The sequence below is a fragment of the Akebia trifoliata genome, unplaced genomic scaffold, assembly GCF_017979445.1.
Source record: "Akebia trifoliata isolate Shusen 1 unplaced genomic scaffold, ASM1797944v1 Contig01401_ERROPOS500000, whole genome shotgun sequence".
Classification (NCBI taxonomy): domain Eukaryota; kingdom Viridiplantae; phylum Streptophyta; class Magnoliopsida; order Ranunculales; family Lardizabalaceae; genus Akebia; species Akebia trifoliata.
In genome coordinates, this window is record NW_028237691.1 from 129,980 (window position 1) to 154,278 (window position 24,299).

General features: G+C 39.1%; 1 protein-coding gene across 3 annotated transcripts; it reads left to right on the top strand.

The window, feature by feature from the left end:
- Positions 1-719: 719 nt before the first annotated feature.
- On the top strand, positions 720-24,155 carry LOC147380432 (uncharacterized). Of its 3 annotated transcripts, none has more exons than XM_086431698.1 (4): positions 720-907; positions 1,118-1,238; positions 21,645-21,729; positions 23,312-24,155. In XM_086431698.1, exons 1-4 carry the CDS (start codon positions 818-820, stop codon positions 23,889-23,891), a joined length of 876 nt encoding a protein of 291 aa, XP_086287824.1. In that variant the 5' UTR covers positions 720-817; the 3' UTR covers positions 23,892-24,155. The 3 variants fall into 3 exon arrangements, with proteins under 3 accessions (XP_086287824.1, XP_086287825.1, XP_086287826.1); XM_086431700.1 differs by having other exon boundaries at positions 764-907; positions 1,093-1,238; XM_086431699.1 differs by lacking the exon at positions 21,645-21,729 and having other exon boundaries at positions 23,317-24,155.
- Positions 24,156-24,299: the final 144 nt, after the last annotated feature.

The window sequence follows — 24,299 nt, forward strand, 5'->3', positions numbered from 1 at the left end:
TACTTTTATTTGATTATATTTTGTCTATGTGATTTTAATTTGTTATTAAATATATCTAATTAATCATTTTTTGATTTAATTTTTTTTTCAAAATTTTTTTTTGTAGGTGAGTGGGTTACATGTTCTATCGGATATCGGTGCAAATTTCAACTCATCTCATTGTGGCGCTTCACTTTCATGATTTCTATTTTTACAAGTCTTTCTTAGTTAATGTTTGCCTTAGATTCAAATTACTTTAAACTCAAACTGATTGTTATTAATGTATTTAAATTATTTTTGCATGTATGAACTTATTCGTTATCATGTATTAACATTTTATCGAATTAAAATTAGTGTTTTAATTGATATTTTTGATGATAAGTTTGATGCACTTTAAATATTGTACTTGGAAAACAAATTTAGTGCATTTGTGCAATGAAAATGAAACAACAAAATAATGTAAATATTTAATTTATTTATTTTGATAGGTATATTATGAATTTTTTTTTAATTTTGTATTTTTTTGGGGGTTCATTTTTTAATAGGAATTAATTCTGAATTTTTTTTGAATTTTTTAGATTTTTTAAATGGTTAAAAACCATGGTTTCAATGTTGAATGAGATGACTCGACTCGACTAGACGTATCGTCCGAGTCAACCCGGTATCGGAGGTGAACGAGACGAGACCAAATACCGAGTTTAAAAACCATGGGTGAGTGCCCTAAGCCCTAATTCGAATTATTGTGATGGTTTTAGTTTTTTGTTCAAAATTTTGATTTTCTCCTTCACCTTTGTTGTAGTTCATGTTTCGCAAATCGCTTCTTTGAAATTTGCGAACAATGGCGGCTCCAAATGTCTCTGCAATCTCACTGAGACCTCGTTTCTCTTGTAGATTCATGCAAATCCCCACGTTTCATCGATCCAATAATGTAAGTTTCTTTCATGTTCTATATGATGTGGATTAATCAATAAGTTAATGATTGATTTTTCGATTTGCGAATTTAATCACTTGGGCCCTTATTTGTGTTATTTTTTTTTCCAAAATTTCGAAAAAATTAGCCTAATTTTGTGACAGTTTTTTCATCTATTTTATACTTTATTTGTCCGAGTTTAGGTATTTAAACAATATCAATTTTTAGGGAAATTCATCCGATCCGTTAGATCTCATCGGTATGTGCAATTTCTCTTGGGTGACAAGAAGGGTTCCTATACTTCCCAGGGCACTATCTGGTCAATTTGCGGCTAAAACTGGAGGACTTAGTAAGTTTTCTTTCCATTTTTTTTTATGGGTAAGTTGGACTTGAACCCTTGACCTCAAAGTTGTTTTGCAATGTGTCAAACCAACTGAGCTACAAGGCTAAGCCCAAGTATTCTTTCCATTTTCCTCTCTCTGTTTGAATTTCTTTGGTATATCTTTAGTGCACTTCTTTGCATGATCACACTGAGATCATGATCATCACCATATTGTAAGTAATCTAATTCATATTTTCTTGCATGTGTATAAATCAAGGTACTGAATTTTTTTTTTTTTTGGTAAGTGTAATATTTTGAAGAAAGCAAGGGGAGATCTCTCAAAGATTTACAAAGTAAAGAAAAGCTAAAACATTAACAATTACAATAGGAGTTCCATCTAAAAATAAAGTCTTCAAAAGTAATCCCTACAAACTCTAAGTTTTGTTTAGACCAAAGGTACAACAATCCCATGATCTCCAAGAACCCGTTGTGAGAACTTCTCATCTTACTGTTGAATACTCTGTTATTCCTCTCGTTCCACACCTCCCAAGTAATAGCCGAAGGAAGTAAAGCCCAAAGGAATCTTTTTCTGGAATTGAGATCGTTACTGGTCCACTCTACCAATAGTGCAGAGAACTTACGAGGGAAGACCCAAACAATATGGAATAGACTAAGGAATTTTGACCAAATAATATGTGCATAGAGCAATGAATTAAAATATGGTCAACAGATTCTCCATCCTTCATGCAAAGGGGACAATAATTGGGTACGATCCAACCATTGTAAGAATCCTCCCAATGGAGGCCAACCAAATAAAAAATGAAACTTTGGAAGGAATATACTTAGACCAAATGATGAACTCCAAGGGGGATTGATTGACAAAAGGGGTTAACCACTTGAAAAAAGACTTAACAGAGAATCTTAAGTCCTTGGCCCTTATCCATTCCCGTCTATCCTCTTCGCTTCCATTGAGATGAATCAAATGCAGGAGATCCAGGAAAGATGTCACTTCTGTTAGCTCCCAATCATTAAAGTTTCTTTTGAACCCCAAATCCCAAGTAGAGTTGGAATCGTTGCGAATCAGACACTGTTGGATTGAACAGTTCTTTTTCAGAGAATAGACGTACAAAGACGAAAATTGGACTGCTAAAGATGGGGTGCTGCACCAAATATCCTCCTAGAATCTAATCTTGTCACCCTTCCCCGCTTTGAATCGAATCCCTCTCTCGAATTCCTCACTCACATTAAGGATACCCTTCCAAACACTACATCCATACGTGCCTCTAGCCTCTCCGCTATGCCATCTTAACTGTTTTTCCCCATACTTCGCTATAATGACCCTCCTTCACAACCTACACTTCTCCTCACCGAACCTCCAAAGTCATTTCCCTAAAAACGCTCTATTAACTAATCTAAGACCCCTAATCCCCGTCCCCCCATTCTTCTTAGGCTTACAAATAACCTTTCATCTGACCATATGATATTTTCGCCCACCATTCCTGTCATTTCACAAAAAGTTTCTCCTAAGCCTTTTCAATTTGATTTCAACGGTCCTAGGGATTGTGAACAATGATAGAAAGTAAACCGGGATACTTGTCAATGTGCTTTTTATCAAGGTTACTTTTCCTCCTTTAGATAGATAATTGGCCTTCCACGTGCTCGAGCTTTTCTTCAATCTCTCAAGCTTTTCTTCCCAAATTTTACTAATCTTCTAGGGTGCTCTCAACGGTAAGCCCAGGTAAGACATGCGAAGAATATCATGCCCACATCCCAAAACTGCGGCTATCAAATGAATATCGTTCACATTCTCTACCCCAAACAGCTTACTCTTTTGCAAATTGATATGGAGACCAGAAATAGCCTCAAAGCAACACAGTAAAACCCGCAACACCCTCACTTGATCCCTCAAATGTTCTAGGAAAATCAAAGTATCGTTTGCAAATTGTAGATGAGAAATCGAAGGGCCCCTGTTCACCCTAAACCCCGAGAGCTTGCCAAACTCAATTGCTCTACTAAACAATCTACTTAGAGCTTTTGCAACTATAAGGAATAAGAATGGTGATAACGGGTCCCCTTGCTTCAAACCTCTCGAACCCTTAAAAAAGTCAGCTGGACTCCCGTTAACAAGAATCAAATAAGACACTCCCCATCATGTATTCTAAGAAGTCCCAACTTACATGATCGTAAGTCTTTTGTAAATCAAATTTTCCAATCATCTTCTTTTTCTTGTCCTTGATCCTTGAATCAAGACACTCATTGGCTATCATAACTCCATTCAAAATTTGTCTACCCCTAATGAAGGCCCCTTGCTCGAGCTTAGGGAGAACTACTTTCAGACGCGAAGCTAGAACTTTGACTATAACTTTGTACACCGAACTAACCAAGCTAATGGGTCTGGAATCACCTAGTTGGTCCGCCCTAGCTTTTTTAGGAATCAATGCCACAAAAGTGCTATTAAGGCTATAATCCAGACAATTCTTATCTTGCAACTCTTTGATAACTTTTATGAAATCCGACGAAACAATTTTCCAACAATGTTTGAAGAATTCCATGGTAAATCCGTCCGGTCCCGGCGCCTTATTCCCACTTATTGAAAAAAGAATCGATCTAACCTCTCCTCGCCTATTTGTTTTTCCAACCACTTCTTATCGTCCTGGTTTAATGATATGAATTCCATATTATCCGGACGAGGTCTTAATGGTTCCTTCTCCTTGTACAACTTTTTGTAGTAGCACACTACACTCTCTCTAATCTCCTCTTCTCCTACCACCATGTTACCGTTGATGGAGAGTTTGTCAAGTTGATTACTTCTTCTATCGAAGTTGACAATTTTATGAAAGAATTTTGTGTTATTATCCCCTTCTTTCAACCATTTTACCCTTGATTTTTGTTTCCAACTTATTTCCTCCTTTAGTGCGGTTCTTTGGAATTCCAGTTTCAACTCCACTCTTTTACCTCTATCATCCCCATCCTCTTCCTCTTTTTTGTCCAAGATTTCAATTTGTAATGTAATCTCCTTCTTTTTCACATCTATTCTCTCCAGCATCTCTTTATTCCAAACTTTCAGCTTCTCTTTCAAGAACCTAAGCTTGTTCTTAAACACCCAACCTAGAGTTCCACTTGCAGGACACTCATTCCACCAATTCCTGATGAGATCTAAAAAACTTTGTTGAACTAACCACATGTTTTCGAATTTGAACGGGAGGGGGTGTTTTCTAGTGTTACCTGCTTCTAGTAAAATAGGGGTATGATTTGAGATTGGGCTAGGGCTAGCCGATTGAAAAATATTTTGAAACTTATCTTCCCATTCATTATCAACTAGAAACCTGTCTAACCTAGACATCCTAATGTTACCTTGGTTGTTGGATCACGTGAATCTTCTGCCCAAAAGAGGGAAATCCATAAAAAATCATTGAAGTCTCTCATACTCTTAGATATACTCGTACCCATATTCTTCTCATGGGTAAACCTAATAACATTGAAGCCCCTACCCACTACCCAAGGTTTATCCCAGTAACCTGCTACATTTTCAAGCTCTTCCCAAAATTGCATTTTCTCCCTACTGATGGTTGGGCCATAAATCCCGGAAAAACCCATTGAAAATCCTCGTCTCTACATTTACACATAATAGAAATAGAAAAAGCCTAGACTAATTTATTTGTCACTTGATTCCAGTCTTTGTTCCACGTCATCAGAATCCCTCCTGCTGAACCTATCGCAGGGAGGGCTATCCAATCTATGTTACTACCCCAAACTTCCTTAATGATCTTATCGTCACAGTTGGTTAGCTTTGACTCTTGGAGCGTAACAGTAAGGGGGTTTTTACTCCTGATGAGAGTTTTCACTACTGCCCTTTTACTCCTATCTCCCAACCCTCTTATATTCCAGGTTAAAACTTTAAGCGACATTGGAAACTACACAATTACCCAAAACAGCCAAAGAGCATTCTACCTCTTCTCCAACCTTACCAACTCCTTATCCGCTCGTTGTTTGAGGAGACTTCTAGTCATCTCCAAAGGGGCGAACACCACCAACTCATTATTCGCACCATCCCTATAACTACGGATTTCTTGACTATTTTCGAAATCTAAGTGCTCCTTCTCTTCCTCAATTCCTTACCTTTTGTTAATCCGATTAAACTCCTCCTTCAGAATAGTTCTATCTCTCGAGTCCCCAACTGCCACTCTCAAAATCAGTAAGAACTCGCTATCCCCTTTCTCCGGAATTAAACCAAAATCTTTGCCATATTAAGAGCTTTTTTGGCTAACCACTCCACCGTTTCCATTTCGGTCCTAACCATCCCTTCTTCTCGTGATTCTGTAATCGGCTCACCCATATCTTCAACGACCCAATTTCCCTCATTATACACCCCTGTCCGATAATCAACTGCCACCTCCCCTGGTTTCTGAGTGGACATTAATGAATCAAGAGCTAACTGACTGACATCTTCCCTGTCCTCCTTTCTTCCCTTCCTCTCTCCGACAAGCTCAAAGGAATGACGTGAATTGATGGATGCTGTGAGACAGTGATACCTGTTCAGGAAGAAAATACTACGAGGAACAAACACAACGGCATCCAGGGAAGATAGCAAATATACCAACTTAGAAACAAAATGGATAGTAATACGGGAATTCTCACCAGTATAGGAAGAGAGTACCCGAGGGGTAGTGGGTGGACCAAAAATATCTCTTACTGTTAGTACTCCTGGGCTAAACTTCACTCTGATGCTTTTGCTTGGAGGTTCAACAACTTTAGATCTACCAGGGTAGTACCGAAGATCAATTCAAAGTCTTTCCCAAACTCTTGTTATCACAACAAGATGGTGCTTGGACTCCTCCCCATTACATTTCTTCTGCCTAACTACATCTAGTCTCTTTGCTGCTTGTATCTCACCCCCTTTCTATTGAGCATCTGAGTCTCGGCTTGAGAGTTCAGATTACTTCTAGAATTCGCCCCAACTTCAATAACCTCTGTATTGCATCCTTGTCCTTTTTCACTACCTAGTTGTGACTCGCATCTAACCTGCCCGGCTTCATACTCCACCTCCTCTGCAGTTACATCTTGCTCGAAGATACCTGTAGGAACTATCCTCTGATCGCCAAACACCCCCTGTTGGTGCGTAAAACAATAAGGTTCTGACAATCCATCTCTACATTCTGAAACGCTGCTTCTTTCCTTCTGATCTTCCCTTCCCAGCCCCTTTTTACATAATAAATTCTGGTTTACCATACTAGCCCCCTTCCCAGATAACCCACATTCTTCCCCAGCTGGAACTTTAACTTCTTCAACCTCTAAACCCCATCAATCTTTCATTTCGCTCCTGATTCCTTCAATTTCAGCAGCAACCTTGTTATTCTCTCTCGACCAAATGTCCAGGGTATAATTTTGCTTTTATCAAGATCATGATAGCGCCTATCATGTTTTATTTTATCCCTTTATTTCCCTCTTCAGGTCTTTCTTCCAACCTAATGGCAATCAGCTAAATTACTCATTGATTACTGTGTTTGGCTCTGAACAAATTCCAATGGAAACACTTGACACTTTAACGAAACATTATTCGAATAAAGACTGTTCACCCTTTGCACAGTAGACACTCATTAGGTTGGGATGCTGCACAAGTTATGTGGATTGTAAAAGAGCATAACTTTGTTCCCATTCTCCTGCCTTGATGCTAGTATTCTACATGTTCTACAATCCAAGTATTACTAGTTGTCTTCTTGAGAATACACTGAAACTTTGAATTCTAGTTGCTGACAATAGCTAGTTAATCTTTATATAATGAAACACAATGGTGGACCCCACTCCCTTAATCCGCTGGCATAATGAACGGTTGAGATTTAATTTCACTACAAATCTAGAGAAAATTGTTAACTTTATCGTCTTTCCTTTTCTACCTTCCTGTTCAAGAATACCTTTCTAACTATATCGTCTTTCCTCTACTACCTTTTTTCCAATAATACCCTTCAACTTTATTACCTTTTTAACCCCAAAAAGGATGCAGATGTCGATGATCATGGGTAAACACTAGTCTTTAAAAAATTCGAGGATCTTATAATCAGAGTAATAAGAAAACGAATGTTAGTATCTTGTGTTGGAATGTGAGAGTGTAGACATTGAGAGGGAAATAGTATCTAAGTCCTTCAAGTTGGTTTGGATCATATGACTGCGTCTTTGGTGTTTCTGGGGGATTTTTTGTCTCCTACTCCTCGAGATTCATGTTACAACAAATACAAATAAATATTCAACTCTGGTCTTTTTCTCCAATGAAGCTTCTAAGTTTCAGTCGTCTTCTCCGATGATGCTTCTAAGTTTTCAATCGTAATTCTTGGTTGCCTTAACCTGAAAAGACATTGGTGTGGTGCTGGTTTAGGAGTTTTCGACGATCAAGTTAGACCTTGGTAAAAATTGTAGAGCAAAATGAAGATAATGAAAGACAAATATTTTTGTGTGGTTTGTGTCTTGTGGCTTGAGTGAGAGAAGTCTTCCTATTTATAAATTGGACTCATTGAAGGAGGTAATAAACCTAGTTGTAACTACTCTCCTACGTTGTCTTGCATTTATGGAAATTAATGCCCATGATGTATTAATGGCAATGATGTGTTGGGTGTATATTTTCCTCCACTCTCGGATGAGTCATACTTAGTTAAATCCTGTGACCTTATATTCATAGTTCTCTCCTTCTCCAACAGATTGGTCTTTAGGAGTAGTTGGTTGGTTAACATGGTATCAAAGTGGGTAACCACAGGCATGTAGGAGACATGTTACACGCGTGGGGGAGTGAGTGATATCCCCACATCGTGTGGGTGTCATAACCTTGGGCTATGTATAAACTTTGGGCAATCCTCACCTTACTAGTCAGTTTTGTGAGAATGAGTTAGGCCCATGGGCTTTTACATGGTATCAGAGTTGGGCCCGTCTATTTCTGGATGTGTAGAAGTGTTTTTCTAGCTCTACACATGGTGTCTCATGTGAGAGGGTGTTAGAACGATAGTCCCACATCGCCTAGGTATCATAACTTTGTCTACATGGTATCAGAGCGAGTAACCACAGGGATGTAGGAGACACGTTACACGCGTGGGGGAGTGTGAGCGATAGTCCCACATTGCGTGGGTATCCTAACCTTGGGCTATGTATAAACTTGGGGCAATCCTCACCTTACAAACTGGTTTTGTGAAGATGAGTTAGGCCCATGGGCATTTACACTTGTAACTTATATGAGAAGTGGCCTTAAATGTGTAACCGTCTCAATTCAGTGGCTACTCAGTTCTCGAGTTGACTTAGTCAAGTTAAGCCGTCATCCGCTCATCTTCGATTTCATAGACTCCGTTGATATGTTTCATGACTAGCTATGAGTCGTTATAAACTGTTATTTTTGTGATGCTGATGTGAGAGGCCATTTCGAGCCTCAAAATGATGGCTTGGTATCCTACTTCATTGTTTTAAGCTTTGAACCCAAAACAAATGACTTTCTCTAGTATGAGTCCTTCTGGTGTGATCTGAACAATTCTTGCCCTCGAGCCTTTATCGTTAAAAGCTCCATCTAGTAGCAATTTCCATCATGCCTTGGTGTTCCAAGGTTCTACAATTTCTGTTTTTTCAGTTTGAGGCAACTTTGCTATTGCTTCTTCAATAATGATTGGACATTTCGCGAGGAAGTCCACAGGAAATTCCACTATCGCCTGCCCCTTCATTGAGGTCCTTAGAACAAAGGTTACCTTAAATTCTCTAAGTTCGATGACCCATTTCACCATTGACCTGAGAGGTTGATTTGCTGAGAACGACTTGAAGTAGGTATTCCGTTATGACCTCGATTGAGTGTGCTTGAAAGTATGACCTTTGTTTTCTAATCGTAAAAACCAGTGCCAGTGCTACCTCCATTTTTGTATTTCTGGTTTCCGTGTCGAGAAGAGTTTTTCTAGTGAAGTATACTGGCTTTTTTGTTCTTTCCTCAATCTTGACTAGGACATAACTGACCTCCTTTGTTGAAGTTGCTAAATATAAATATAAATACAACTTCTCCCTAAATTGTGGCTTAGAAAGAATTGGTGGTTGCTAGAGGTACTGTTTCGACTTTTTAAAGGTTTCTCACATTCTTTCCCCCAATTCATATGTTTATTTTTTCAAAGTAATTGAAAGAGGGGTTGGCATTTACCTAAGGTTCTTGCAATGAAGTGATTTAGGGTCGCGATTTGCCTTGAACGTCGTTGACTTCTTTTCTTACTTTTGGGGGAAGGCATGTTGATTAATGCCTTATCTAATTTGGGGTCACCTCTATTCCTCTCTTTGTCACTAGATATTCGAGGAACTTGCTTGATGAACTTGCAAAACACATTTGGCAGGATTTAACTTCACTTGATATTTCTTCAGTATTTCGAAGATTTCTTCAAGATTTTAGATATGGTTATGACGCTTGGCACTTTTGATGTGAGCATCGTCAATATACACTTCGATGGTCTTTCTTATCTACTCCTTGATCATTTGAGTGACTAACCATTGATAAGTTGCTCATGCATTTTTGAGTCTAAAGGGCATGACTGAAACAAAATGTTCCTCTATCTGTAATGAAAGAAGTTTTCTCTTGATCACTTGGGTGCATCATGATTTGGTTGTACCATGAGTAAACATTGATGAAGGACAATAGATCATGTCCTGATGTTGCATCCAACATCTAATCGATTCATGGTAGAGGAAAACAATCTTTTGGACTTGTTTTATTTAGACTTGCAAAGTCTATGCATAGCCTACTTTTGTCATTTTCTTCGATACTGGAATGATATTGGCCAACTTTGGTATTGGACTTCTCTGATGAACTTTGCGCAGTAGCTTTTCTTTATTTTCATAGACGATGTCTTTGCGCTTTGGTGCGAGTGACCACCTCTTCTACTGGACAGGTGGATAACTGGGATCCACATTCAATTGATGACAGATGATCTTTGGTTATATGCCTGGCATATCCTCGAATGACCATGTGAACACTTCTTTATTTCTTTTCAAGAAGCTGGTCAGCTCCTTCACCTACTTTGATAGCATGGAGCCAATGGAAGTTTCCCTTAGCTTCTTTCTGTATCCGATATCTACGTTCTCTATTTGTTCGATCGCTGGTGACTTTTCCCACTTGTCAGCTCGGGCTTTTGTGGTAGGGGAGTCTGACTGTGATTGCTATTAACTTGAAAGAATGGGTTCTCCCGTGGGAGTTGTGCTCTGGCTCCTTTTTCTTGAATGAGGGCATATAATTGCCTTGTAGTTTCTTGACCTCTTCTGATTCACTAGACTATCTAGCGTTGGAAATCGTACAAGTTGATGATAAATTGAGGGAACCGCCCTCATCTTGTGCATTCATGTTCGCCCTAAGATTACGTTGTAGGGAGAAGGAGCATCCACTACAACGAACCTTGTCATCACCGTCATTGGTTCGGTTGAAAACAGTAAAGTGATATCTCCTAGCGTTTAGAAGAGGATTTTGTGGCTCCATTGTGCTTTCATCGATGTTCATTTTCTTGAATGCTTCGATGAAAAGGATATCGATTGAGTTCGCCAGGATCCGATAGACATCGTGATTATTGATTAGTAGTGTTAGGCACAGTCACAAAGTTAGAATACGAGTTTAAAACAACAAGGAAAAACTTCAAAAAAATGTTAAAAACGGGAAAAAAAACGAAAAGAAAAAATGATGAAAATAAAAGATAAAAAAAATATTAAAAGTTATGAAAAAATATATATCTAATGAAAATTCATAAATCACGTTATTATCATCAAATCCTATATTTTTACATTTACGAATTACCAAATTCTATTATGTATCAAATCCCACATTAAAAAATGAGAAAATGTTTAAATTTTTGTTCATATGAAAAAACGGGGAAAAGTTTGAAAAAATGATGACTTTGGTTACAAATGAAAAAGTTGCATCTTTTTATCTTTTTAATCGTCAGGGATGCAAGTTGCGTTTTAAACACATTTTTTTTCTTAAAAAAATCATCAATTTTTGTTATTAAGGTGTTAGGACCAAGGCATCTTTATGCAGTTCGTGTATTCCTTCCAATTCTTGATTAAAAAATGGATGGACAATTGACTATCCATATTTTGTTAAAGGTTGGGTCCATCGAGACTTCTCAGTTTGTTAGAGTTAGCTCTCCATGAATTATGTTGCTAACATTTGCCCTTTGATTTTGTTGCCCTGGACTTGTTGGGGGTGGAGGAAGAAGGAGTTGTCGTTGCTGATTGGCATGTGTTTTGTCTGGTGCCCATGATCTTTGTGGAAGGTGCACCTTTTCATAACATCCCTCATAGAAGGATTTGAAAACATTGGTCTCGTCCATCTAATGAATGGCTCGTTCTAAATTCGTTGAAGGATGATATCCAACGAATAATTGCGAGGAGTATAATTTTGAGCACCTTCAGGTCTTAGCTTCTTTCTTTCTTTCTGTTCTTCCCTCACTTCTGGCTTGACTAGCCGTTTTTGTTTCTCCTGATATATCTTCTCTACTGTCTAAAGGATGGATGCAGTCGTTGGAGTAGCATTTGACTTGTTTTCTACCAGTTTCGCATACTTCTCCGCCTTTAGCAAGAGATCCCCCATGTTCTCTGGATTGCTCTTTACTAAAGAATTGTATAATTTCAGATTGTTGGGAAGCCCTTTTTGATAAGTGATAATTGTTGTACGATCATCGTAGTTATCTATCTGAAGAACCTCCGTCTTGAATTAGTGAGTGTATTCTCTTATGATCTCTCCGATTTTCTTCTTGAGGTTAAATAAAGAATCTGTTCCCTTTTGTTGTCGCTAGTTTCCCATGAATTGTGCCTCGAAGCTTATGCAAAGACCAAAGAAATTGTCGATCAACCTAGGAACAAGTCCATGAAACCATGTCAAAGTTGCTTTGTGCAAGTTGGAGAGAAATACTTGACATAGGAAAGCATCTTTTCTATTGAATAATTCTTATTTTATTAGTTTTACAGATTTCTTGTCCTTTTTAGTTTTTTCACTTATTAGACCATGTAGTCACCTTAAAGCCTAATTATGGCTTAGTAATGAAAGACTTTTTGGAATCAAAGCCTACCTCCATATCCTCTCCTTTCTTCTTGCTACAACCCCATCGCACAACCCCTCTCTTAAATCCACCTCACAACCTCTCGGTCTAATTTAAATCATCACCCCTACGGGGGATGTTTTACTCCATCCCTACTCATAACATGCGATAAGGTTATTAAACCTCATTGAAGCTTTATGACAACAATAGGGTTGTTGTTCTTAGACCAACCGATGGCTCTAGAGGCTTACGGCAACAAGTTTTAGGTCGTTTGCCACAGAAACTCGTAGCAGGGCTGCTGTTTTGGAACCTGCGACTATAGCAGGTGCATTGTTTGGAACCCACGATCACAGTAACGCAAACAATTTGCATCGTTTGGAACCCACGACCTGCTGTTTGCATTGTTTTTGGAACCCCCGAGCTGCTATTTGCATCGTTTTGAAACCCACGACCGGTTGTTTGCATTGTATGGATTCTACAACCACAGTAGGACTCTTGTTTGGTACCTGCGACTACCACAGGTGTGGTATTTAGCGACTGCGATCACCACGAGGGTGGTATTTAGAGGTTGCGACCATCATAGGGTTGCTGTTTGGTATCTACGACTATCTGCGACTACCACTGGTGTGGTATTTAGAGACTGCGATGACCACAGGGGTGGTATTTTGAAAGCTGCGATCAGCATAGAGGCTGTTTGAAGCCTGGTTTCACAGCACAAGGGCTGTTTGCGATCCCAACACAGGTTTGCTTGAAGGCTGCAACAACATAGGGGCTGTTTGAAGACTGTATTCACCACACAAGGGCTGTTTGGAGCCTGTATTCATAGCAAGGGTGCTGGTTGACGGTTATGATAGTATTTGGGGGTTGCAATCTTTTTCTCATTGAGAGTTGTTCCCTCGTCCTCTTTGAACTCTCTTCAAACCAAAGTACGCAGACACTTTAATAGCCTCTGAGACATCCTCTTCCTTGATCACCAGTAATAGTAATGGCTCAAGTAGTCTTTCTTCTCACAACCGACTTTCCAGGAATTCAAATTACCACCGTGAAATTACATGGCCCTAATTATCTTCTTTGGGCACGATTGGTTAAAATGTTTATTGGTGGAAAAATGAAGATTGGTTACCTCACGGGAGCAGACAAACAACCTGTATAGACCGACCCTTCTTACTTTTATTGGTTTGCTAATGATTCTATGGTCCGTTATTGGTTGGTTACATTTGTGCAACCACACATTGCTGTTGGGTTTATGTTCTCCTTGACAACATAATAGATATGGGATTCCATAAAGAGCATTTACTCACAACGTTAAAACAATGTCCGGATCTTTAGCTTAGAACGTGAGATTTCTCGTCTTTCGCAAGGTGATTCTTTAGTTACTACCTATATATCACATCTACGTGCCCGGTAGGAAGAGTTAACTTTCTATTCCTCGTCCTACGTCTGGAAGGACCCTCTTGATGAGACATTATATGCGTCGATTCTAGATAAGAATCAAGTTTTTCAGTTTCTAGCCGGTCTACGAGAGGAGTTTGAGTATGCGAGAGTTCATTTATTGGGTATGGATCACTTTCCATCCCTACAGACTGCGTATTTTTATGTCTTAGTTGATGAAAGTCGTCGCGCAACTGTCTTACCTCATTCTTCAGGAGGCCACTTTGTTATGTTTTCTCGCCTACCTTTTCTACAACATCCCAGGGAATCTTTACCTACTCGTCAACGACATAAGTGTGATCATTGTGGAAAGTTGGGTTATGTGAAGGCTCGTTGTTATGCATTTCATGGTCGTCCTAATTAGCAATATCAACAGTCTTAACGATCTTCAGCTCATGTAGTTTCTCAGTCGACTACTGATTCAACACCTCCTTTAGCTACTATATCCTCATCGGATTCGGTATCTCTATCACAAGCTGAGCTTGACAAGTTCAGGAAATTCTTCAATCAGATGGAGACTTCATCTCAGCCGATCTCTACTTTCACTCACTCAGGTACTTTTGCATTTGCACACAATGTTTCCACCACTTCCTTACCTTCAATCATTGATTTTGGTGCCTCCGATAACATGACTGGTACGTCCTCCCTATTCAAAACCTATAGTATTTGTTGTGGTCATCGCAAGATTTGCCTGGCTGATGGTTCTTTGTCTTCTATAGTTGGTCAAGGTCATTTTCCTGTTACATATTCTTTATCCTTAACTAACACATTGTATGTGCCTCAACTCACTACTAATCTTATATATGTTAGTAGCATTACCAAAAATTTGAATTGTAGTGTGTTTTTTAGACCGGCTGATGTTCCATTGGATCAACAGATCTATTGTCGAGGTTGAACTGGGGAATGAAATATTTTTGAGGTAGCTCTTTGACCATGATTGTTGCTGCAAATGGAGAATCCTTTAGGTTTTTGATTGCCAACCGGGCAAGTTGCTCAACCAACTTTTCCATTTCCAAGTACTACCAGAACATTCAGTTCCTTTTTTTTCTTCAACATATTATCTAGTTCATTGCGGTTAATGAACTTGTCATTTCGTTTCTTCAACATATTATCTAGTTCGTTGCAGTTAATGAACTTGTCATTTCGTTTGTTTTCAGACTGTCCTACTACTTGGTGAGTCGTTTTTGACTCCGCCTCTCGATCTTGCTTTGTATTTGGGATTGGAATATTGATGTTCTCTTGTGGTTAAAAATTCTCTTCTCTTCGTTGCGTATCACGATTTGTAGTATTGACTGCATCTCGAGGGTACCAGAGACTCTTTCCACGAGCACCCTTCAGATAGCGAAGGATACGACATATAGCTTCCCAATGAGGCTGTCGAGGGGCATGTGTAAATTAACTGACCACTCCCATAGCATAAGCAATGTTAGGATGTGTAATTGTGAGATATATGAGCTAGCCAACCAATCGCCTGTACCACCCAATGTCCTCAGAAACTTCCCTCTATATAGCACCAAGCTTGATAGAAGGATCTATAGAAGTATCAATTGGACGAGATCCCATAATGCCCGTCTCAGATAATAAGTCCAACACATGCTAGCGTTGGGCATAGAGTGAGTCCATCCTTGAAACATGTAACCTCAATCCCAGGGAAATAACATGAAACTGAGTACCCAAATGAGCCTTCAATTGAGCAATACCAACAGAGTCACATCCAATGACAATAATGTCATCTACATACACAATAAATACAAAATTATCAAAGGTGGAACACTGAAAACCCATACTGAAACACCACAAAGCTAAATTTGTCAAACCAAACATGTGGAGACTTTTATTCCATATGTCTTTTTCAACCTACACACAAGATATTCTTTCCCTTCAACTACGTAACCTAGGGGTTGATCCATATACAGTTCCTCCTGTAAATCTCCATGAAGAAATGCATTTTTGTTATCTAGTTGATAAAGTGGCCAGTTAGAACTTACTGCAACAAATTGAAGTATTCTAATAGAGTTTAGGTTTCGTCCACTACGAGGAACTCCACGAGTACCATTACTAGTGATTAAAGAAGATGACTCTTTAAGAGAAGGAATTGAGTACGTAAGAGAGGCTCTCTGAAGGAGAGGATAGGCACTTGTTGCAGTAGGAAGCCGTTTACCAGCCATAATTTGATCCTTAAAGACATTGTACTCTGATTTAAGACTGGACACCAACAATACAACTTGGAACTCTTCTCGTTGGCGTCGCTGAACTTCCAAATCAGTGTTTAAAGGTTAATAAAGCAGTAGTTCTTCCCACATACCTCTTTTATTGCTATAATGTTCATTCAAGGGTTTATCACCCTGTTTGGTAGTAAACATGTGCTCAAACAACTCAAACACCCTAGTCACATTACGTTCTTGAGAGTACATCTCCGCAAGAAAGCTCCATATCTTCTTTGCAGTATCAAGGAGTTGGACATTGGAAGCTATAGACGGTTCAATGTTTAACCAAAAACAGGTAATAACCAATGAATTTTCACTCCACCAATCTTCATAGGGCAGAGGAGTTCGATTGGGCAGAGTTTTTGAGGATATGCAACCTTGCTCTGAGATGGAAGGGGACTTTTGATAGGAAGCTTATTAGTTGGGGTAGTTATAAGAGAGTTTTCTTCTTGGAGAATAGATTTGAAGCCTCAACAATAAGAGATTTGCTCGAGGTGGTCATCAAAGACAAGTGCGTCTCTATCAGGTCCTGGTTTGCAGACGCCAATAGCCTTGACTCAAGCTGGAAAAAATCTGGAACTTGGATCAAAGTTTGGGAGATTTCATTCCACCTTTGGGATGAATATGCCTTCAAACTGATTGGTAATCAGTTAGGAGGTTTGAAAGAAATGGATTTCAAAACCAGATGGTGGGAGGACTTTACCTTCGCAAGGTCGCAGGTGGGATTCCCTATATGGAAGATCTTTAGGAGCTTGTGCATGTATTGTGGAGGTTACAGATTCAGAGTTGGGATAGAAATCGACATAGCAAAACAAGATGAGGAGTTGTTCATTACTAGTGCAGTCGATACTTTAAAAGTAAGGACGAATATGGAGTTCAGAAATCAGAAGATTGTTAATCGAACAACTCTTCTAATGGAACCAGATCTGGTTTGGAAGCTCAGAGGGAGAAGGAGAAACCTGGACTTAACATGATAGGGTTGGAGGAATCAAAGCCTATGGAGGCAACTGTACAGAACAAGGTGGTCATATTTCCAAATTGTAAATCGGAGAAGGGATAGTCTAAAATATGTACATGTGGGGGCAATGTAGTGCAAGGTGTGGACATGAAAAGGCCATGTAGCAGGGGTATAAAGCTGGTTAGGAGACTTGGACAAGTGGCACGAATTTTGAGGTACCGTAAGCTCTTGCAACGGGGAGGAGTGATGGAACATAGCAAAAACGATAACTATGTTCAGATCGTAACATGTGGCAACATCTCATCCGTAGATGGGGGGGCTCATATTGACAACCAAGATTAGGGACCCACAAAGGGTGGGAACAATTCGTGGATTTTAGTTCAAGAACAAGGTCAACCAACAACGAGTTGGGCTGGAGGCCCATCATTGGGCATAAAACCAGTTGTGAGGATAATAGAAGTAGATAAACATAAGGAAGGTGAAGGTGATCAGTCCAAGCACCATCTTATTGTGGTAACTAGAATCTGAGACAAACTTTGAGCTGACCTTTAGCACCATCCTGCTAGATTGAAAGTTGCGGGACCTCCAAGCAGTAATAATAGAGGGATTGTTAACCCAGGAGCTTTGAAGGTGGGAGACTTTACTCGCCCATACACTCTTCCTCAAGTCCTTTCCTTGTATCCTCGTGAAAATTCCTACCTTGTTTTCCATAAGGGTTATGTGTTAGCTTCTTTGAAATTTTTTTGGGATGCCTCTCTGTTTGTTCCTCGTGGCTTTTTTTTTATGTGGACATGTCGATTTTCTGCAGTCTCCATCGATTCCTTCCAATCCTATGAGCTTTTCTTAGAGGAGGGAAGTAGGGAGAACATGGAAGATATTAGTCAGTTAGCTCTGGTATCACTGCATTGTACTCAAAAACTAGTAGAGGTGGAAGTTGCTCATCGGATAGAGATGTATAATGATGGAAATTGGGTCGGTAAAGACAAGGATGAGTCGTCAATGGCAATGCGTGAGGAAGAGGTAGTTAGGATAGAATTGGAAACTGTGGAATGGTTAGCTAGCGAAGCCTTAAACTTGGCAGAAGATTTTGGTATAGTCCCAGAGCCAGTGGATAGAGAGTCCTCCTTGATTTTGAGAGTGGTTGTCGAGGACTTGAGGGAGAAAACTATTCTAGAGGAGCAACTTAATCGCAACAATAGAGTGTATGAAATTGAGGAGAAATTTGGGTACATAGACTCCGTGAATAATCAGGAAATTTGTAGATATAGGGTTGGTGAGCATAATGAATTGGTGGTGATCGTCCCCTTGAAGATGACAAGGAGATTACTCAGACCAAGAGCTGATAAGGAATTGGTTAAGGTGGAGAAGAGGTAGGTTGTGGTTTGTTGTTGGATTTTTGTTTGGTTTCCAATGTTGCTTAGAATTTTATCTTGGAACGTGAGAGGGTTGGGTGATAGGAAAAAAATGGTTGTAGTGAAAGTTTTTATTAGAAGTAAAGATCCCCTCATTGTTACGTTTTAAGAATCAAAATTAGCTAACTGCAATGATAAGATCATTAAGGAAATTTGGGGGAATAACATCAATTGGATAACCCTCCATACTTTAGGTTCAACTGGTGGGATTCTTATGATGTGGAACAAAGATTGGATCCAAGTTATATATAAGTTAGTGGGGGCCTTCTCTATTTCTATTTTATGTAAGTGTAGTAACGAAGATTTTCAATAGGTGTTCTTAGGGATTTATGGGCCAACTATTAACAGGGAGAGAATGCAATTCTGGGAAGAGCTTGAAGATGTAGCGAGTTACTGGGAGAAACCTTGGGTACTAGTAGGGGACTTTAATGTCATCAGATTCACTCACGAGAAGAATAAGGGTTCGAATATCTCAAAGGGCATGAGAAATTTCAATGAGTTTATTGGTAGACATTGCTTAATGGACTTCCCTCTTCTGGGTAGACGATTCACGTGGTCTAATAACCAAAGTAATGTAAGGATGTCCAGAATAGATAGGTTTCTGGTTGACAATGTGTGGGATGATAAGTTTCAAAATGTGATTCGTTCGTTTCGTCCTAGCCCAGTTTCAGATCACACCCCATCTTTCTAGAGGCAGGGCAACCTAGAAGACACCCTATATCGTTTAGATTTGATAACATGTGGCTAGTTCACCCCAACTTTTTAGATCTCGTTTGGAATTGGTGGAATGAGTGCCCTTCCATAGGAAATCCAGGTTGTGTGTTTAAGAATAAGCTCAGATACTTAAAAGATAGGTTGAAAGCGTGGAATAAAGAGGTTTTGGGGAGAATTGATGTGAAAAAAAAAGATCTTGAAAGAGATCGAAACCTTGGATGAAAAGGAGGAAGAAGGGAAATTGAATACGATAGAAAGAAGTGAAAGACTAGAGTTTATAGAGGAGATAAGTTGGAAGCAAAAATCGAGGATAAAATGGTTGAAAGAAGGGGATAATAACACCAAATTTTTTCACAAAGTGGTCAACTTCCATAGAAGAAGTAATCATCTTATTAAACTGTTCATCAAAGACATCATGGTGGTTGGAGAAAAGGAAATTAGGGAAGGGGTGGTGGGCTATCACGAAGATCTTTACAAGGAAAAGGAATCCATAAGACCTCGATTGGATAATTTAAAGTTCAAGTCATGAAATTAGGAGGATAGGGCGTGGCTGGAAAGACAAATTGGTGAGGAAGAGGCTAGATCAATTCTTTTTTCGATGAGTGGGGATAAGGCTCTGGGGCCGGATGGATTTACAATGGAATTCTTCAAATTTTGTTGGGAAATCGTCTCGAATGACTTTATAAAAGTCATCAAAGAGTTATAAGAAAAGAATTGTCTTGACTACAGTCTTAACAACACCTTTGTGGCCTTGCTCCCCAAGAAAGTTGGGGCGGATAAGCTAGGAGACTTCAGACCTATTAACTTGGTGAGTTCAATGTACAAGATTATCTCCAAGGTACTAACTTTGAGACTGAAAGTGGTTCTTCCTAATCTTATCAATGTTTTAGCAAGGGGCTTCCATTAGGGGAATGCAAATTCTCGATGGAGTGTTGATGGTCAATGAATGTCTTGATTCAAGGATTAAGGACAAGAAATGGGAGATGATTGGGAAAATAGACTTACAAAAGGCATATGATGATGTGAGTTGGGATTTCTTGAAATATATGATGAGGAGGATGGGTTTTGGAGCGAAGTGGATCATAAAACGTGTACAACAGTATTTTATTCGATTCTAGTCAACGGGAGTCCGGTTGGCTTCTTTAGGGGTTTGAGAGGGTTGAGGCAAGGGGACCTTTATATCTCCGTTCTTGTTTCTTGTAGTAACAAAGGCCTTGGGTAGATTGTTTAGAAGAGTGGTTGATTTAGGAAAACTATTGCAATTTAGGGTGAATAATGACGGTCTTCTGATTTCCCACTTACAATTTGCGGATGATACATTAGTGCTTATGGGCCATTCAAAGGATCAGGTGAGAGTGTTGCGTGTCTTATTGTGTTGTTTTGAGGCTATTTTAGGATTACATATAAACTTGCAGAAGAGTAAATTTTTTTGGGGTTGGAGATGTGAATGGTATTCATTTGATGGCCACAACTTTGGGTTGTGGGCATGATACTTTACCTACATCTTATTTGGGTTTACCGTTGGGAGCTCCCTACAATAGTAATAGAATTTGGGAAGGTGTGATTGAGAGATAGGAGAAAATGTTGAGCACGTGAAAGACCAAATATTTATCAAAATGAGGGAAAGTAACTTCGATCAAAAGCACCTTGATAAGTATTCCGATTTACTTCCTATCCCTATTCTCGCTTCGTAAGTCCGTAGAAATCAGATTGGAAAGACTTATGAGAAATTTTTTGTGGAATGATAAGAATGGTAGGAGGAAGTACCACTTGGTAAGATGGAAGCTGATTTGCATGTCCAAAAAGAATGGGAGGTTGGGGATTAGGGGTCTGAGACGGGTGAATAGAGCGCTTTTAGGGAAATGGCTTTGGAGGTTCAGCGAGGAGAAGGATAGTCTGTAGAAGAGGGTCATTATGGTTAAATACAGGGTGAAGAGGTTAGGTTGGTATAGCGGTGAAGCTAAAGGCTCGTATGGGTACAGTGTGTGGAAGGGGATCTTCAAAGTGAACGAGGACTTTATGAGTGGGATTAGATTCAGAGCGGGCACGAAGGACAAAATCAAATTCTGGGAAGATATTTGGTGTGGCACATCGTCTCTAGCAACTCAATTTCTATCATTGTACGATTGTTCTCTTAAGAAGAATTGCTTGATCCAGCAATGTTTGATTTGCAATGACTCCACTTCTACTTGGGAGTTGGGGTTTAGGAGAGAATTTAATGATTGAGAGCTAACAGAGGTGACATCTTTCATTAATCTCTTGTATCCTTTTTATCTCAATGAAAGCGTTTAAGATAGGTGGGAATGGACAAGGGCGAAGGATCTGAGATTCTCTGTCCGCTCTTTCCACAAGTAGCTAATCCCTTTCGTTGAGCAATCCTTCTTGGAGTCCATCATTTGGTCCAAGATATTTCCTTTTAAAATCTCATTTTTTGTTTGATTGGCTTCCTTAGGGAGGGTTCTTACGATGGACAATTTGATTGCTCGGGGATGGATCACTTCCAACTGCTATACCCTTTGTTTGAGGGATGGGGAATCGGCTGACCAATGGCATGATATTTGGTTCACTGCTCTTTTTCTCATGATATTTGGTCATTTTTTCCTTGGGCTTTTTCGTATTAACTAGGTTTTACCTCGGAAGTTCTTGTTGTTAGTAGAATGAGCTAATAATGCTTTTTCCTCCAGAAAAAGACTTCTCAGGGCTATACTTCCCTCGGTTATTGCTTGGGGGTTGTGGAACGAGAGAAACAATAGGGTGTTCAAAAGTAAGGTGAGAAGCTATCATGGTGTTTTCTTGGAAATCTTGGGCTTTTTGTACCTTTGGTCAAATCTGAACATAGAGTTTGCGGGAACTACTTTCGATGATTTTGTTTTTAGATGGAATTCCTTGTGTAATCTTTTATGTTTTGGTATTTTTTCGTTTGTTTTTGCTTTTCTTTAAGGGGCTACCTCGGCCTTCTCTTCTTGTATTTTGTTCATCTTTTTTGTTCAATATATTTTATACTTACTAAAAAAAAAAAAAAAAAAATCCCCAGGAGGAGGATCTTCAATTAGGTACTTCATTTTTTTCTTGGCTTGTATGAACACCTTTATAGAATGAGACTAAGAATGGTAGTTATTTTCCTTCAACCTTACCGAAGTAATTTGTTTGGCCAAATTATCACTTGAAGAGTTACATTCATCCATTAGAACAACCATAAAGTAGAGCAAACACACGAAGGAGACAACAACGGGTGTAAAGGATACCTAAGAGAGGTGTAACAAAGGCAGGATGTGCAAAAACTCCATCAATTTTGGCTAAATCAAAAATCCAATTTCGGCGAAGAAAAAAAACTGACCTAGACACCACCCACCACGGTTAAATCTTCTAAAACGTTTGAAAAACAGCACCATACATTTATCAAAAAAAAAAAAAAAAACAGCACCATACAGCCCCAAAACTCAGTCACAACCAACCACAAGAACACAACCACGCCCTAGATACACATCTAGGATTTTATCTTGAAATACCACAACGAACCGAAGTTCTTTTCAGCACAAAACTGCATAAATAAAAGTTCAACTGCAGAAATAAGAGTTTAAAACCTAAAAAAAAAAATTGAGAGGGAAAAAAAGCTCCGCTTTGATATCAAGTAAAGAACAAAAAAAACCTAGAGCAAGTAGAAGAGGAGAAAGAGAGGAGAAGAAGATGAGAGAGAGCTGAACACAACTTAATCTCTGGGGTTCGGCCTCTCTTCTTTATTTATTAAAAACCAATAATAAAAAATATGTGGGGCCTACATAAATAACATAAGGTGGGCTCCCATTACATAAGTAGCCCACCACAAGTTGACTAAAACCCTAGGGCTGTTGCACAAACACACACAAGCTGTTCGTGTATATAACAGATACAAAATTCTAACAGCTTTGATTTGGTAACTTTACTAATCCCTAGGAGTGATTTTTTGGGTTCATACAGTGATGTTACAGAATCTCTCTTGTAAGAAAACATCTGTACTACCATTTTTTTGTAGGCTAGGTTAGTTACTAGCAGACGAATATATTGGCACAATTGTCTTTCTTCTGAAACTACAAGATTATCTGCAAGGAACAGATTGTGAATAAAAAATGAACTATACTATATATCATATACCAAATGACCTCATTCATAAATGGTGGCCCTTCGACTGTCCTGTCTGGATTTAAGAGTGAGTGGCCACATGTACAGTCTACAATGGTCACAGAAACTTCTGTAATGGTGGCACCACCATCCACATTTCCTAACCCACTATCATATATTTTAGTTTTACTGTATCTTAAATCTTGGTTCTCCTATTATTACCCTAAGAAGGTTTAATTATGTATTTATTCAGTGCAGTACACCATCACCAAAATTCACGCCTACTGTCATGGAGACCATGCCAAGCAAAAAGTGAAGACTCTGAGGGAACTTTAAGTACTGAAGATATTATCTTGGATGAGCAAGCCTTAGAGCGGGACCTACAGAGAGCCATTGAGGAAGAGAACTACGCGCGAGCAGCCAAACTCAGGGATAGTCTCCGCTTTCTCCATGAGGACAGCAAAGCTTCGGTTCTAGCCGCAAATGCTCGGTTCTACAAATCATTTAGGAAAGGAGATCTGGCAGACATGCAAGCCATCTGGGCAAAAGGGGATAATGTGTGTTGTGTGCACCCTGGTGTGTGTGGAATATGTGGTTATGATCTTGTTATTGGAAGCTGGGAATTTGTGTTGGCTGACTATGATTTCCCACTTGAGATCGAGTTGAAAAATGTTGAAGTTCATGTTAGAGGTGATGTTGGGTACGTGACATGCATTGAGATGGTCAAGACAAAAGGCAGTAGTTGGGGGAAACAATTTGCCACAAATGTGTTCGAGAGGATTGATGGCCAGTGGTTTATTAGTATTCACCATGCATCATATATCAACCAGTGAAGTAGATTGATGTGGCTATATAGTAGCATATAATATTGAGAGAGAGAGATCCATTCGGATTTTAGTGATTCTGTATACTAGGTTATGTTTTGTATAAACCAAACCGTTTGCAGTATGTGTGTAACCAACATTTGAGTCTGGCATGATTTCTTTGTTCTTCGTCATCTAGACATCAATAAAGCATTTAACATGGTTGTGGAAAACCGAATGACACATCGATAATACCCAATAACAAACCAGATGGATGTGATTATTTGGATTTGAGATTTCATCTAACTTTAAATTTAAGGGTGTGTACAGTAGTAAAATGGCATAGCTAGCGTTGATATGCAAGGCATCTTGTACTCTCTGAAAAGAGAAAACTTGTATAGGATACAAATACTATGTACTCCAAACGACTGATAATGC